A 17,852-nucleotide genomic window follows, 5' to 3' on the forward strand; every position below is an offset into this window, starting at 1 on the left:
AACCCATACTGAAACAGCACTGTGATTAAAAAGCCTCAGAAGCTAGGAAATGCCATTATCAGCCTGTGTGTGTGCAGAGGCTGTGGGATACCTAGGCAGGGCTGCCTCTACCACTCCATGTTAACACAACTGGTGCTCCAAGGCCTTGCTTCTTCACTAGCATCCCTAGCTGTGAATGCAGGCAAAATAAACAGCAGAGACAATAATCTGAGCTATTACAGGATGTCCAGGAAGGATAGAATTAATAAGAATTAATTCAGCATTTTCACAGAATCATAGAATCATTAAGGTTGGAAAAGACCTCTGAGATCATCTCGTCCAACCATTTTAAAAGACAATGGAGTACCTTGGGAACACCAGCCCAAAGATTTTATTTTTTTCTTAAAGACTTGAAACACATTTTGTAGTTTTTGAAAATGATTTTCTGTATAGGCAAATTGAAAAACAAACAAACAAGCAAAGAGCACAAATAGTAATTACTGCTTTGTTTTATTTTTCATATTAAGGAAAGACATGTTATTTTCACCAGGGAAGCAAATGATAAGTACAAAGAGATCACATTTTCTTTTAATGTTAGTGTTATGACCGATAATAACTGTTACTTTAAAAACCTTTGAGAATGTCCTTATGGCAATTAAAAAGTGTTGTAAAAGAAGAAACATTCTTTTCACTAGTTTTCTTTCGGACAAAGCTGGAAGGGACTGCAGGGGGCACCAAGTCTAGTTCTGTGTAATGCCAGGGAGCCATACAAATGGCTTGGAAGTGTCAGTTCAAAAGGGTCTCTAAAACCCCATCTGAGTTGACCCACACCCCACAGATTATAGCACCTATCCCATCAACACTTCAGGACCTCAACTCAAAGGTCACGTTATAAAGTACCCCTGGAAGAGAGAAGGAAAGATATAGGAAAGTCCTTGTGCCCTAGTTCCCTACAAGAGCAACAGTATTGCTGTTGCATAAAACTCCCAAATGTAAATATAATTTTCATTTTATTTTAAGTAAGTTCCTGTGCTTTTCTTTCTTCCTTTATATTTTTCACTTGATGTACAATTTCTTATATTCCAGTCTTTTCTCATTTACACTTCTGGAAAAGCTTTGTTTATAAAACGCCAAGATCCCAAGGCCATATAAAATTTTGATCAGATGTGTTCTCACAGGGCTAAGGAGGATTCAACATTTCACCTGAAAGTGCCTCTCCGATTAAAACCAGGCCACGTCAGTCAGCCGACGCACGGCTGAGACAGCAGCAGATGCTTTCTGCTCGGCCTTGCTGGCTCAGAAGAACAGGATTCTGCTCCAGACGTGGCCCAGTATCTCCCCCCTCAAAAACGGCCCCCATTAGATGTGTTGGATGCACATTTTGTTTGCTCAGGGCCTGCTCAGCTGCGACCTTCTCCCAGCACATGGTGGGACCAGCACCAGGGAGACACCTCCCACAGCTGGGACTTCCTGCTCCTGCAAAGCACTAGGCCCTACAGGCTGACACATCGGGCTTCGTGCCATCCTGACCCTGAACATCGGCAGGGATTAAAGAAAAGGGCTTTTTACAAAAAAAAAAGTACACAGCGGAGGCCCAGACTAGAGCTTTGGAGAGCTTCCCAGGGAGCTTCTGTTGGCCTCTCCATAGATGACTTTGGCAAGGCCTCACCTTCTCCGGCTCTCCTTGTGCGACCATCCCATATAACTTGTAGTGCAGATTTGGGGTTTATCCCCAGGAAGGATGCACATGCTAATGGGAAGCAATGCAGCAACACAACCTCTCACCCAACACAGGACTTGTGCATATATAACATCCAGGTTGATGATAATGGGGGAACACCATAGATCCTGCTCTAAGTCCTTAGAAAACCACCCTCCGGCTCTGCCTGCTGCATTTTGCCAACCTGCACTCATAAGGGAGCTAAGTGGATTTTATTCCTTTCACTAGATTTCCAGTAGAATTATTTCCTGAGCCATAATTACAGGGGTAAGAAGATGCATCCCCACAAAGCACATTCCAGTGTGCACAAATCTATGAGAGGGCAGGAGCAGGCTCTGCAGATCCCAGTGCTTTGCCACTGCTTGTATCTATAGGGGCAGCACATAGATGCATTTCCCTTTTATTTGTTTTATTGTGACTGGATTACACCTTTTCATTTTTCATTGCAAAGTCTGCAATGTTATTTTGTGTGGTCTTTATTTCCAGAGTGGAGTTCAAGCAGTTGCAGTTGAAATGGTCTTGTGATTCTGACTGAATTTTTGTTTAATCCCTAGCCAGTAAGAAATCTTTTGAAGTAACAAAGCTATGCCTCTCCGTGGGTTGATCTGGACAGACAATAATCAGAGAGAGACAGCAGGCAAATGTACTTTGGAGCAGAAATCACAGGTTTGATGCTAGATCCCTGACAGCTCCGGGTAGATACTCTCCTCAGGTTTTGGCTTTAGTTTTGCATACTTTCCCCTTGCTCCAAAGAGAGGAGCAACAGTGTGAGGACCTCACCCATTAAGCCCTTCAGTCCCCCCTGCTGCTGGCCTAAGACCAAGTGACACAACCCTTGCTGCAGGGTCTGCCTTGCTCCTGCTGAGCAGCCCTGCTGGTCTTCCACTGCACAGAGCCCTGCTCCATGGCATGGCCGCAGCTTGCAGGGCAGCCCCACAACCAAGCTCTGGGCTGGGACCACCAGCGAAAAAAATCAGCTCGTGGTTATGCTGTGGAGTTCATCTGTGGTGCGTGCAGAGAGGGAAAAAAAAACAGCTTGAGGTGTGTAAGTCCAGGCTGTGGCTGTGCGGTGGCAGCTGACATGGTCATGATCCAGGGTGGGATTAACCAGTGACATGCTGCTGCCTCTTGAAAGAGTACTTTGAAACCTAGCTGACCATTACATGGCTGCCATAAAACATGCAGCATAACAACCAGGAAAAAATGCACAGAAAAGACTGAGGCAGAGGAGCAGCCTGAAATTGGTGCCTCTTCTGTCATCTCCATCTCCCTCAGAGGAATGCAGTGCCCATCACACAGAAGGATGCAAGGTGGTTCTTAGGCTGCCTTGCACACCTCAAGAAGGTGAAGAGTTCCCACATACAAACCAGATTGCTTCAATGCAGAGGAGAAGCACAGTGCTTCAGCTCCACAAACAATACACAGTGGTGATACAACCTGAAAACATCTTTTCCCAACTATATTCAATAAATCATAAATACAAGATAGTAGACACTGGAAATAGGTGTTGCTGCCACTTACAGTCCTATTCAAATTGACTTTGGAGCATGTGAAATGATTTCTAAACTTCAGTGAACATAACTACATGTACATCTAAGTATCCTCTTGTGACTTATTCGGAGAAGATATTTTTCTTGTCTGGGCTTGTATCTCAATGTATACACTTTCCATATTCTAAACATGGAATAAATTTGAAAAATTATAATTCAAAGGGAAAATATTTATACTTTAGCATTCATCCTGCTGTGTCAGAGTGCAGGAGAAGATTTTGGCATCAAAATGTGCTGTGAGGTAGCAATTCCAGGTCACCATCCAGGTGTCGAGCTTGGCTGTCCTGCAGCTGTGCTGGTGCTGTCACAAGTGTTCACTCTCTCCTTTGGTCCCAGTAATCATGATATGTATTTAAAGACAATTTACACTTTATTTAGGAGACATTCATTATGCTGAAGATTTCTTCAGGCGGCATCTACGATTTTGTGTACCAGCTTAACGTGCAAACCTGAGCTTGAGTTGTGTTACATCTGCACATTAAAACTGGGCTAGTGTGACAAAGCATCGAGGACAACCAGGAACCAGCTCAGCTTATTCTGGGACTTGTGTGAGCTGCAGAGCAGAAAATCTGCAACATGTGTCTAGAAATCAGTTGCTCTGGGGAAAAGTAGGACAAATGTGTTAGGAGGACCAGGCCTGAATGGCTAAATAAAAATGTGGTGCAAATAGAACAGACTAGCAATATACTATGAAGTCCTGTGGTAATTTTTTTTTTTTTTCCTTAAGCATATGGTAGATATCATAACATCATGTCAATCAGCAGACCTCCTAAAATGCTACGTAACCTGATTTTCAAAGCTCCTACATCTATGTTAATATGTCACAGAGAGAACTCGAAGTGCTGTACTGGTAACTGATGCTGTTAATCACAGCACTGCCTATACTATGTAGAAGCCTGGCACTTAGTATTTGCTATGGAAATTGTTTCACAGCTTTGCACTCTTTATTACTCTCTGGTCTTCTGAACTATTAATATAGAAAATCACCTTTTTTTTTTCTTCTTTTCTTTTCTTTTTTTTTTTTTTTTTCCAGAGCCCCAGTGAGATGGCAGACATCTATTTTTGAAAGGCAGTGTCAATCTGTTTTAACTGTGTGCAAGTTCTAATGATAGAAAATGATTTAAAAATAAATAAATAAATAAAAATCCAATATTTTCTTGGTTCTTGGCTTTAGAAACCACCATCTTTTTGCTGCTTTCACAAAGCTTTGTAAAAAACTCTGTGTATTTAAAAATATCAGGATATTAATCAATTAGGTTCCTCATATTCCCCTTTGCCTTGTTTTTTTAAAGTAAGTGGTCAAGCAAGTAACAGGCTGGTACTTTGCAGCAGGTGAATTCCTCGCTATGTCTGTACACAGGTCCTGCCAAATTCTCAAGTCTGTCCTTTGTCCTTCCCATCTGGAGTTACGTGTGGTCTCCTGCACATCCACAGGCAGACACAGTCATTAAAACTGTCTGCATCTCAGGTAGGTGCATTAGCTGTAAGACCATCTTCCTTTAGGTTTGGTGACTACAACCCAGAGCTGGGTATTTTATTACCTGGAGCCAATCCTTAGTGCAATATAGAATTCATGAAAGTAAAGAAAATGTAAACAGTGAGGGTCATGCAACCCTTCAAAAACATGATCCTAAGAGCAAGAACAGATTTTAAGCACCCACAGGTGAGTGCACTTCAAATTTTAAATAATTAATGTGTAAAATTTCTTAGATCCTTTTCACGAGAGCAGTGACCAGCAAATATTTCTCACTATTCAGCTCCCCTTACAGTCAAGGGACCAAATCGTGCTGGCACCAGCCCCAGTTTCTCCACCACCCCCTTGGGACTGCCCTTGGAGCCTTTCATTTCTCACTATCCCGAGTCCTCCAGCACTTCAGTTCCTGGACTTCACAGTACTAAAATGCCCAATTCCCTGTCTCTGCCAGGAGTTTAACAGCAGCAAAGGCTGCCTCCTGCGGTGCCAGACACCTACGGCTTCTGCCTCCTGAGGTTTTATCATGCTCATGCTAGTAGATGTAGCGTAGTCTAAGTGCTTTGAACCTTCTGGCCTCAAAAGCTTAGGATTTTGATTGCTTGCCGAATCGTTCTGTCTCAAATACCTGTGTTAGCTCATGCTGCGCTGCCTCAGACCCCCTAGCCTTTAATTACACAGCAACACGTACCCACTGGCATGTTCACTGAATAATATAAACTTCTGTAACACACAGAGGAGAATGGAAAACTATTGAAAATCAGCTTAATGTAAATGTAGATATTCAGTACTTTCCAAATACAGTTTATAAAAAGCTCAGCCACAGATACAAGAACAGGTCTGCTCTGCAGCACCACCTGCTGCAAAGAAATATGCTTGATTTGCCATCGACCTCGAGAAACGTAACTGTTGAATCAAGCCACACATCACGCTCCTGTGGATTTGGGTTGGGAAAAAATGTTGTAGGATTCACCTTGGGCCAGCTGATGCAGCACTGCTACACAGGGATTCAAGGATTGGCTCGTGTGTGCCTGTTTAAGAGGTGTTACTTAAATGTAACCCCTTAAAAAGGTGGTTTTTTTCAGTCTAAGAAACTTTTTCCATGTTTTGGTAGTACTGCTGTGGCAGAAGATATTTCAGCTCCCCTCAGTTTGGTAATATTAATGTAAGGCAACAAAGCATTTTAAAAATATTTTTAAATGATTCAATAAATACTGAACTGACAGTTTAGCATGCAACTACCACAAAAGTATTTTTTAGTGGTGAAGAATTTTTCTTCTGTCTTTTTCCTGATATATTATCCTGTAGGGTATGTAAATAATGCACCAGAATAATAAATTCACAGAAACTGGGCTGAGGTTTGCCCATCACAATAAGAAAGAGGATTTTTCTTTATTACCTTTAAAATCCTAATCGGTCGTGTTGAGCTCTGAGAAGGGATTTGTGTTCGGCAGCTTGGATCAGAGCGACCTGGAAGATGTGCTGGGTACCCCAGTGCTGGTCGGCTCCCGCAGAAGGGTGAAAGGAGGTTGCAATGCCAATGCCACGATACAAACAGCATCAATGGCATGCACAGTTAATACACTCCAGGGTGTAAATGGCCCAGCTGTGCAATTTTTTTTTTTTCCTAATTCTCCAGGTGCTCTTTGTGTTATGCTGAGTTACAGAGCTCTGTTACTGCGAGTTATGTTGCGTTATGCACGCATTTGTGTTGTGTGGCGCTGAGAGCCGCTTTCCCTCGGTGCAATCGTGGGGAAAATCTCCGCTAAACCCTCTCTGCAGGCTGTGAGCTGTCCCAGGCACGCCGGCTGAATTTCCAACTATGCCCTGCCCTCTTGCGGTGTCCTGCCGGCCTCACCGCTCCTTGCTGCTCCCACAGCCCCCCAAAATAAGTGCCGGGGAACCCCCCCCCCCGAGCCCCATCCGCAGGGATGCTGTGGGTGCAGAGCTGTACTGCTGTGAGCCTTAGTGAAACAGTCAGGGAAAAATTACAGAAAAAAAAAAAAATCTCATAGTGCCAGCACTTTCCTCTTCTTAGCTATAAATGCAATATTTAGCCCTTCTTTCAGATTTTTAACCCGGTCATATAACTCCTGTTTTTATGTTAGCCCGTTCCCTGCAATAATCTAGTTTTATTCCCCTTAATGTAGTTTGCTCCTTCCCAAGCATTAATGCAGTGAGTGACTGTTGTACGAGGCAGACAGAGGCAGGTGAGAGCCTTTCTGCAGATCCCATCTCACCCCTCCTTACCTTGAGATGAAATCTCCCAGTACCACACGAAACAAAAAGCCCAGTCCGTGGTGAGCTCAGCTGATACCTTTCCAGCTAAGGCAACATGGTTTCCCCAAGTTATATCATTATTTTCTTGTCCTAAGCCTTTTCAGCTGATCAAAAAATCAATCCTTTCTTTCCATCTGACAGCTGCGTGTCTCTCCTCTTTCAGCTTATTTCTCTGTCCAATTTCTTCTATTTTTTGGCTACCTTGCTTGGTTTTATTTTCTTCAGTGCAATTTTGCCCAATCGATTTCTCTCACCACTCCAGGATTTCATTGGACTCAACTGCAGGACCCCTTTCCTATGGCTCCCCCTCCTCTACCTTCCTGCAGCTGTTGTGTCGCATCCTTTGGTCCTTGATTCAAAAACTGGGGGAAAAGACCCATTTTGGTTGGCTGGTGAATGAGGCCTTGCTACACATGATACAGACATGTATCCTTTGGCCTCTGGGAAATGTAAAATATTTGATAATTGGGATGCACTGGTCTTAGCTTCATCAAAAGCTCAAGCTCACATTATTTGCAAGTCATCTGTGGTTTAGGCCCCTGTAGCCTGAAATAAAGAAAATTTTAGGAGCTACTCTCAGGATGGGTTTGTCCTTCTACTGCAGTACTCGGAGTGCGAGCACAACTTTCTCTTTGCTCATTCCCATTCATTATTAAAGTAGAGGAAGAGATCATTTTCTAAGTGTGTGAGCTATAGCCAGATGGAGGAAATAACTGCAAATTAGTCTGCACTCCCTTTAAATAGTGAATGGCCGTGCTTAATAATAGCTGGCCTGCGTTTTCCTTGGGGAAGATGCTACTTGCAATGCCACCACTGCCATGCAATGAGTTGTTACCCCAGCAACTGCTACTTCAGTGACTAAATGTCAATTTTAAAGCTCTCAGTTATATTTTCAGCATTCTTCCTCTAGATCATGCACGTCAGATGGACCTACCTGGGGAGCAGGAGGGGCTGGGGACCCCAGCTGTTCCCGTGGTCCCTCTGCCCCAGTGAGAGCATCCTAGTGCTAGGCAATGCCCCAGCCCCAGAGGCACTAACCCAGCTCACTGCCCTGTGCAGGCAGTTTTTTCACTCAGTGTGTGGATGCTCAGAAGCTAGGAGGGTGAGAGACAGGAAGCGTTTCCTTCCTGTGAAATGCGATATGTTGATTACTGTTTGTGCCTCTTTAAAACATTATTTTCTGTTAATTGGGGCTTAGTGTGTACACAGCAGGGCTCTAATTTTCAATGGCAGATTTCAGCCTGGAACTCCATTAAGCCCCTGCCACTCTGGCAATCATTTTAAGGGCCTTTCAGTTGATGGAGGCAGCACAGAGAGCAGGCAGTTTCCACGGGAGCTGTGACTTAAAAGCAGGGGTCCCTAGCATGACGCTGCCAAAGTCTCTCAAGCCTCTGCTGCTGCTGACATCATTCCCTTTATAGAGGCCGTGCCAGAGAGCTGGTCCAGAGAGAAGTGTGGATCAAAGTGTGTAGCAGTACCTCTGTAAGCCAGGATTCCCAGGACAGCAGTCTGGCAACTGTATTAACGGCAACGATATGCATTTATTAATACCTAGAAGCACTGCTACAATAACTGCAGCCAGCAAATCTGGGCATTTGATGCCCTGTAGACGTATGAAAAGAACTGGATTTATTTTTTTTTAACCTGCCTTTTCTTTTTTCAATTAAAAAAAAAAATGGAAAAAAAAAAAAACAACACGCGTTTCAAACGCACAACATATTGCACACGTTGGCCTCAAGATGGTACTGCAACACAAGCCTTTCTGTTAGAAAACTACAGCTGCTCAGACGAGCATGATTGGGTTTGCCTGTGGCAGGGCTATCTATTGGGAGATATCTATTACCTTTGTGCTCCACATTTGTGCCTCGTCTATAACAAAAGAGCGTTGGTTGGAAGATGGATTAATTTCTTAGCAGAAAGTTGTATTCAGAAGGGTGACAACCTCGCTGCTTCTCTTCAGTTTGTTTGGCTGAAGCATACAAGCTGTGCACTGGGCTCAGGAGATAACAGCGTATCATTTTCTTTGTAAATCAGTGCCTGTTTTTCTTAGCAGGAGAGCCTTTGTTTTCACAGCGCGTCTTCCAGCCAGCCAACGTGCTTGGCCCGAGCGTGCAAGGTCTTACAGAAAGCACATTTCGCATTCTTCTGCAGTAGCAGCAAGAACATTTGGAAACGACCCTTTCCTCAGTGCCTTTGGGCTCAGGAAAGCTGCATCCTCGCCTGATTACTTTAGTTCAGCAGAGATAAGAGTAAATAGGGAATGAAGCACACATTTTCTGAGCTCTGTGCAAAGAGCCACTGCTACACTTTGGCAAACATGAAAACATATTGTCTTGATAGTAAGTCCAATTTCTCGGCAAATTACTGCTCTTGGGATGTAGGACAAGTCAGGGCTACAGTGCATAACAATAATATCATATTCTTTCACGTCTAGAACTGTCAACAGGAAGGTAAAGACACTGGAAAAATTTTGGATGAGCTTTGCCATATGTAGAGATTTGCTGTGAGGCCAGAGTGAAGCCACTGAATGGCAGCAGTACTTTGCTCTTGCTGCAGAGGAGGGGTCTGACACCCACCATTACTCAAGAAAATCAAATGCTATTTTATTTTATTCTGAGTCACCAGTTCAATATTTTTTTACAGTCTGTACTAGAGAGCAAATCACCACCACCACCCCCATCCCCACCCCCTAAACTTCCCAAGAGATGCCCTCTTTAATTTTCTACTTTTTAATATTTAGTCTTTCAATAACACAGTGTCATAAGGTTGCGGTTCCTTAAATCATGAGATCATGTGCTGAAGCTTATGAAAGAGATGAAGACATAAAAGCAACCTCACTGGAAACTTCACTTTTGGAAGAACCATAGGCTCCTTACAGATTATCAATAACTATAGCTCCTTCCCGCTGCGTTACTGTTCCATACACAGTGTGGTGACACTCAGAGCACCACTGGCTCTATGTTGAACTTACCCACACTTGAAAGGCCATCACCGTCCGCCTTTGCACAGGGAACCCTCAACCGTTCCCCTTCCTTTGAGTCATAACTAGGCAAGATTGTGATCTAGCAGTGTGCTGGGGCTGATTCAACCTGGGGCAGAAATTTTGGCCTTGAAGCATGTTCTAATTTAGATTGTACAAGTAGGCAATGGACATAGAGAGTCTCTCTGGCCCTTGGTGAAATTAAAGTTCAGCACCATGCCCAAACTAGTACATATGATTAGTTCAGGGAATTGATGTTCACACTAAATGAAAATGACACTCATTAGCATTTAGGGTTGGTAAGATAGTATCAGATCATGGCTGTAGCTGGCAACTAAACAGAAATACAGAAATGTGTCCATGGCAGTTATGTTTATTAAAATTTCCATATAGTTTTCCTGGCCATACGGTGTTGATTCTAATTCAGAGAACAGCTAGCAGAAATGTGTTGTGTAAATAAAATATTGAGTGAAAATTTTAGCGGTGAATTCGTTCTGACTTTCTGATCCATGCTGCCATACTACTTTTTTTTAGACAGATAAAAAAATCCATTCTCACTCCTCTAAGAATTTTTGATCTATAAACATTTCTGAACCAGAGCTAAACAGTTCTGGTTGTCCAGAACAGCTTACCTAAATTTCTTATTTTAGGCATTCCAGACTACAAACTGAATCCAAAGTTTCTCCACCACCCTTAAAATAGCTTTTCCTCAAGTCTTTATTTTCAAGCCTTTTTTAAACTAGAGGTACATAGTGTGCAACTAGTTCATTAGTTAACATATCCTTTCTATAACGATGCCTGATATGGTGTATCCTGTCCATTAATGCATTTAATGACCAGATTTCATAATGATTTTAAAAATGCATACTTCTTTGCAATGGAGTAGAGCACTTGTGTAGGACCTAAGAGAAAACTCCATAAAAGCTCTCCATGGCCAGCATTGACTTTACATCAAGCCCAATAATGGTTTCCTAGGAAAACGTGAATGATATGAATAGATGATACATGTTGGTGTTTACATGAACAAAATATGGAAGGCAAATGGATTTGTTACACTAAGCATTGAATGTGGACTGTTGTTTAAATTTCAGTCATCCATTCTTATGTGAACGTAAAATTTCTTTTAATTTTGGGGCTAGGAAAGCCTATTTATACTGAAGATATAAATTAGACTTGGAAATTTATGTAAATGTAATTATCTATTAAAGTTACTTTCAGAATTAAGGAGACATAGAAACCTTAGTGTGAGAGAAGACTATTTATGAACATGCTGACAAAAAGAAACAAAATTTTTGGTTGAATTCACTTAAAAAATTTAATGACTACATGACATTGATAGTTTGAAAAAATGAATGAATAATATATATTGAAAATGAGATTATAAGTGTAATTGTAAGAAATTGATGCTAATTCTGTGTTGCAGCATCTTAGAGAAGGTTAAACTTCTGCATCCCAGCCGAGAGTGTAAGACATTGCCTAACACTTTTCCATCCTACACTTCTGCTGGGGTAAAAGAAGTTGCAAGAAACTCATAAGCAAGATGCTTTACATTCTCACAAGGAAAATGTGATATAACTGTCATGAATTGTGCTGACTGAAAGTGAGAGTCTCATCTCATCAATCGGCTTCTCTTTGGAATGGGAAAAATGTAAATATCCACGCACAAAAATAGAATTTAAAAAAATAAAAACTCCTTTAAGCACTGTATTTGTGGCACTAAATTTACATATTATGTCCTTTTCCATAAAAAAGCATCATCAAAAAGAACTTGTGCCAGTTTTGTATTAAAAGGCCTGTAGAAATCTCTTAAAATTGCCTTTGTTGTTGGTAGCATAGGTCCCAGGCTTCTGTCTTCAGGTCGTCTAGTGTTGGATGCAGGACTCTTTGTAATCAGAGCTTCTTGTTTCTCACTTAGAGGTCCTGTGGTAAAATAGAATATTATCTTAGTATTCTTCCCCAAAAATGCCCTTGCTAAAGAAGAAAAATGACTAAGTCGGAAGGTTTGCCAAGTGAAGACAAATGGAATTTGTGGTAGCAGAGACAGTGTTTCAGAATATTGAAAAACAGGTTTAGATTAGTAAAATGAATCATTTTTAGTAAATATGGAAATATGTTTTTCTCTCATATTAATTAATCATCTGTAAAACAAGCAGTGTAATTCACTTCTAGAGGGAAAGATTTGTTTTCAGAAAATAACTCTGACACTGAATATACTCCCTGTCCTTTTTTGGAATCAAAATTCTTTTTTTTTTTTTTAAACTGTTATTTCACTTTATGATGTGAGTTGTCTAATCCGTAGTAGAAACTCACTCATTAGACTCACTCATGGGTTGTACAAGCCCCCCCCCCCCTTTTTTTTTATTGCTGTTTCTAAGGTTGTCAGTGGGATCAAAGTGATGCACAGGTATAGTAATATATATACACATAATAGATATCACAGGAGTAAATCTTAGCCCTTGACAATGTACTTCAGAAAGATAATAACCCACAGACTTCTCCAGCATAAACCATCTTCAAGAAGAAGATGCCAAGCTCTTCATCTGTTCAATCTGCCACATTCAAACTTTCTCATCATCTAGACCAGTGTTTGGACCAGTCAGACTATTTTGCAGCCACGTTTTCATCCTCTTGCTACTGTCAAATCAACATTGGGCAACAGTTTGTCTGCCAGCATTTCTCCGAGGATTAGCAACAGATGTCTCAGTCAACACAGCAAAAACACAATTTTCCCCTTCTCCCCAGCTAAAAACAGAACCTTTCAACATACCCGCATTTAGATGCTGGATCAGTTTTAGCTGGCAACAGCATTCACAACCTGGTAACACTTGAAGCTGTTTAAATTGCGTGGGATAGATCTTGCACCTATGTAAAACCCATGACAAACAAGCCCTGACTGCCTTCAGAAGCAGGACCGGCTTCTGTCTGATAAGATATATCCCTACAATGTGAAAGAGTTTAATATTTTTTTTTTAATACAGTTTTATTAAGTTCTTCTAACACCAACCGTTCTATGGGAATTAGGGAATTTTAATTTTGCTTGACTCAAGGCAAGAAGATTAATGAATCCTTCAAGACTGATTCACACGCTTTTGTTTTGTCTGCTAATAAAGCAAAAATAACCTAAGAAGGATAATAATGATTTTTTGTACTTATCTCAGAACAGCCAGAGGACACCTACCCAGATCCAGAAACTGGAACACCATGTGCATGGTGTATTTCACATTTGATGCATGATCCTCTAAGCGAAGAACAAGTATCTGATCTTTGTCAAAAACAGTCAGCCAGTCCAAAAGATAGACAACATAAAGCCCAACCTGCAACCTTACCTATAAGCATAAAAAAACAAACAAACCATCAAACAAAAAAACTAATTAATTTACATCACTTTGAGCAAAAACAAACCAACATTCATTTATGTCTTCTGGGCACAAATCCCAAATATGTTCTCTGGAAGGACCATGAAAAGACAATGTATGAAAAAAAATTAATTTTACTCTTGCTTTCAGTGAAGCTTATGGAAATCTTTTCGAAAGGCCTATCTATGAGAGGAAACATTTTATGAAGGACCTGACCTTGCACTCCTGCCTGCAGCACTTGCTGCATCAGCCGCAGCTCTGCGTAGCAGCGTTGCCTCCTAGGAGCTTGGTGGCCTCTGATTGTGATCTCCAGATCTAGATCTAGGCTGCAACAGTGGCTGCTAGTCAGCGTTTGTGGTGTGTCGGCTGAGCACACGCTGAGAGCATCACGTTGTGCAAACCAGAGAGGAGGAGGATGGGTGGGAAAATCTTGTCCTGACCTAATCTGTTTCCCTCCAACCCTCTCAATTTTAGATAAGTTGCAATACAAAAATTAAAAGTCCAGCCTCTGACTGTGCTTATAATTATTTTTCTAAAACTGTTCAGGCTCAAAAGACAGAAACATGAATCCCAAGTCATAAGCGTCTTTCATAAAAGAGACTTAACAACTTTAGTCTCATTACCACAGAACTGATGAAGACACATAACAAGTCTTTCGTTTCTTACTCAGACTCATGTACCTAAACTACCTAAATAAGCCCCCAAATAAGCCAAATTTTGGATTGTTGCTAAGCGATTGTTATCACAATGTGTGATTCTGATGTGTCTTTGGCTGCTTTTTACAATAAGCCCCCATATTCAGCAGACTTCTTTATATATGTGCTGCACAAGTTCTTGAACTCTTATTTGATAAAACATTTGATTAACCTTATCAATCTTAGCTAGTATCCTGTTTCACTGAACTCTGGGGAAACATGTAGCTCAGCACTGGGTTTCACTTTTTTCTTCTGATAGATAAAGGCGAGTGAAAGTCCAGTCTCGGCTGCACGGTACATGTTGGCAGTGCAGTGCTTTCCTCACACAGGCCTAGAATCTTTTTTTCAAAGCTTTTCACCAGAAACAGGAATTTTAACTATCTGTCCCATTAATTTTCAGTTTTCTTTATATCAAGAGCAACCTTGATTTCCTACCCTACACAGCATGTTGTACTTCCAAAACACATCATCATCTTCCATAAGATTCAGTGCTTCGTCCTGCACATCAAAGGGCACCAGTGGGGTTTCCCAAGCTATTCTCCTTTCCATAATGTCCACATCTGCAGGCTTGGTTTGATTCCTTTGGCTCAGCATGCCTATATCTAGATAATATGTTTTTCACAGATTCTCAATGAGGATAAACTGACAAACGCCTCATTCCTTACAGGCTGGCATCCAGCAGCAGTGACAACATCTATGACATTCACCTCTCTTCTTTCAGGAACATGCTAACTAATAGCAAAACATAACTGGCAATCTAATAAGCTCACAGGGGAAAGTGATCCCATCTTTTTCAATCTATAGCAAACCATGCACATAACAGAGATTATCAGCTTGTCTGAAGAAGGGGCTGAAGAAGTCCAGAGGAACGCAGTTAGCATCTGTGTTTTCTTATGAACATCTGCTTGGGTTTGCATCTTCTGAGGGCTGCCTAAGACAACAAATGAAGAGTGTTTCTGCACCCTGAGGAAGAACAGAGAGGAAAAAAATCTTTCCTTCTGGTTCTCTCCCTGCCTTTCTCTCCCCACACTGGAAGAAATCCGTTTATGCAAGCAGATGCCTGGGAAGTATTGTAGCACCACCTGGCAGCAACTCCTGTCCTTGGAGGTCCTGGAGGCTACCACCCAAGCCTTATGGCTCCATTCTACTGCCAAGGTAAGGAAGAGGAATATCCCATTTTCCCTGCTGCTATGGGGCTCAGGCCTGTGTGATGCACTCATTTATGGGCACTTTATCGACTGAAGGAGACAATAACTTCACCCTGGGGACAAAGGAGGGAAGTATTCCCTCTGAGGCCGTTAAAACCTTAGCAAATAAAACAGGATTGGATGGCAAATTGGCCAGACTTGATACTTCAAGTCAGTCTCCTCGATATTATTCTGCATAGGCGTTCGTCTCCCTCTCAAGGAAAATTCAAAGCCCGTTCTACACTAAAAATGTGAATTTTGGAATACTGAGCCTGTAACATCAATCCTCTGCCAGCAGTTTCTGTATTTCTCTTTATCATTTTTAGATGTGCACAATTTAAAAAAGGAAGATTTATCTAGTTATTGGTAGACTTCTCTTGTGAAAGAATACATAATTTATTCTGTTTTTGAGGCAATTTCCTACCACAAAGGTCCTTGCCAGAGCTACTTTTTGGAGAGATTTGCAAAAAGCTTACACATTAAACTGTAATCTTCCCTAAATGTGCTCTCCATACGCCTGCACAATAGAAAGACTGTATTATTGCTGTTGGCATTCATCAGGGAACAGACTGAGGAGACAGCTGAGCCAGTACATCAGCTTTTACATGCTTACATATATATTTATGTCATCCGCTTTACAAATGAAAAGGAAGAAAGTTTTATTTCTTGATGTTTATAGGCACAGCGTTTTGGCATTTTAACAACCTTGACACAGTGTGTCATTATCCAAGCGAGGAATCCAACGTTATTGGAAATACGTACGGGCATGGCATTGTTAAGGGTGTTGTTGTAGACGCAGGCTCTCAGTGAGTAATCCAGCATGCAATTCTCAAACAGCTGCAGTGATTCTGCCACTTTCTCATGAAAATCTTCTGCAGATTTATTAGCACTTGCAAAGTACAGATAATCAGAGTACAATCTGTGGATGAAATACGTGCAAGTAAATGACAGAGGAAATGAAAGAAGATCTATTTACATGACAATGGCAATCACTTACATGAATTGAGAGCAGTGGCACGTGTGTGTAACATTGCCCCACCAGCCCTGTTCAGCCATGACACATTTTCTATTCAATTTGATGGGCTTTGGCTCAGAATGACAGCTACTCCACGGAGCTGCTCAAAATCTTCCCCGCTTGCTAGGTCAGCATCTTGTGAGATCTAGACCCTAGTAATCGCATGAGCCAGTAATTTCTCATAAAGGCAAACTTTTTGAACATATATACTTTAAAATTGTGTTATCTATAAATGGTAGAACTGGTCTAGGCAGATATCAGTACCCCCCTGTACTAGGTGCTCCACGCTGCCATAGCACATAGAAAAGATAGAAACAGTCTTTATTTCAACAACTTACAGTTGAAACCAAAACCAACAGGGGAATGGGATGAGTTAGAAACAACATTTTTTCTCTGATTACCAAGCTGGCCATCATCAGAAATAATAAAAAAATCTAGATTTCCTAGTTTTTCCAGGAAGCTCCACCTCCAAATCCAAAATTGTTTCTATGTCAACTGCCCATTGAAAACTCCCCAATTTACATCATTCCACTTTTCTTCCCTGTGTTTGCAGGAGAGCAGAGCCTTGCACTAACCACCAGCAGCAGGAATTCCTCTAAGTTGCTGCACAGGAGGTTTCCCCTCATTGCACATTTTTAGCACAAGTTTTACAGTTGCTTAACATCTCTCAAGAAAGATTATCTAAAATCAAATCCCTTTGGGTGGTGGCGGTGGGAAAATAGCCCCAAACCTAGAAGCAAGTAACAAATCTACTTTTGCATTAATCCTTAAGACCTTGATTAAACTCTGCAACAATGCATGGTCCAAAGAGACAAGGGAGATGCTGTAGCATGACAAATATTAGTTTGTGAATCATCTGCTGAACATGGTATTTTAATTTTCTTTCTTATTTAGCCAGTTTTGTAACACTTGAGAGGGATTTACTTTCCCAGTGTTCTCATATTACCCATGTTACAGCTCCATGGCACCACCTCCCAACAGAAGGTATCTTTCAGCCTCTTTCAAAAAAAAAAAAAAGGCTCATTTTATTAGTGCGGTAGTCTTTTGTATTGCACTCGTTTTATATTTTTACTTCCCTAGGTTGCCACAGGTACTTTAAAACTCATCATTTAATTTGGAAAGTTTAGGCCCTAATCCAGCAAAGCACTTAAGCCCAGGAATTGCCCCTCTGCACTCATTATTTATGTTAGTGTTTTGCAAGAACAAGATTTTTATTCCCATATGACAGACAAATTCTCTGTACATTTAAAAAGGAAGAGAAGGGATGCATATGTTGCAGACTGTTTTTAATTCAGTTTTTACACCCTTTAAAATAGAAATCACGGCAAAGCATAGAAAATGAGGCAGCAGCAACCAATGCATCATCCATTAAGAAAGATTGAAAATCATTACTTTTGCCCAGTTCTTTCCAGTCTGGCAAATGCTGACATGCTGCTGCCTGGCATCACTTCCCATGTCCACAGGAGACCCAGCTGCACAGGCAGCACACAGCCCCAGCTGCTATGTCCTTCTCCTTGCTCTTTGTAGTGAAAGCAGAGAATTTGCCAAGGTTGCTCAATTTACTAATTTAACAATATTCTGCCATACTATGCACTGCCCACTGTAAGTGTATTTGATCT

At 41.4% G+C, this 17,852-nt stretch overlaps 1 protein-coding gene across 5 annotated transcripts in view; it reads right to left on the reverse strand.

Annotated features, from left to right (window-relative positions):
* Positions 1–11,269: 11,269 nt before the first annotated feature.
* The window catches only part of CHST15 (carbohydrate sulfotransferase 15), a 47,170-nt gene continuing 40,587 nt past the window's right edge, over positions 11,270–17,852 (reverse strand). For all 5 annotated transcript variants that reach the window (XM_083844565.1, XM_083844566.1, XM_083844563.1 and 2 more), the window contains 3 exons: positions 15,981–16,137; positions 13,159–13,306; positions 11,270–11,900 (listed from right to left, as the gene is read on the reverse strand). In XM_083844565.1, the coding sequence (XP_083700691.1) occupies positions 11,710–11,900; positions 13,159–13,306; positions 15,981–16,137 (496 nt within the window). In that variant the 3' untranslated portion in view covers positions 11,270–11,709. The remainder of the gene's footprint in view (positions 11,901–13,158; positions 13,307–15,980; positions 16,138–17,852) is intronic.

Source organism: Anser anser (genome assembly GCF_964211835.1).
Source record: "Anser anser genome assembly, chromosome: 7".
Taxonomy (NCBI): domain Eukaryota; kingdom Metazoa; phylum Chordata; class Aves; order Anseriformes; family Anatidae; genus Anser; species Anser anser.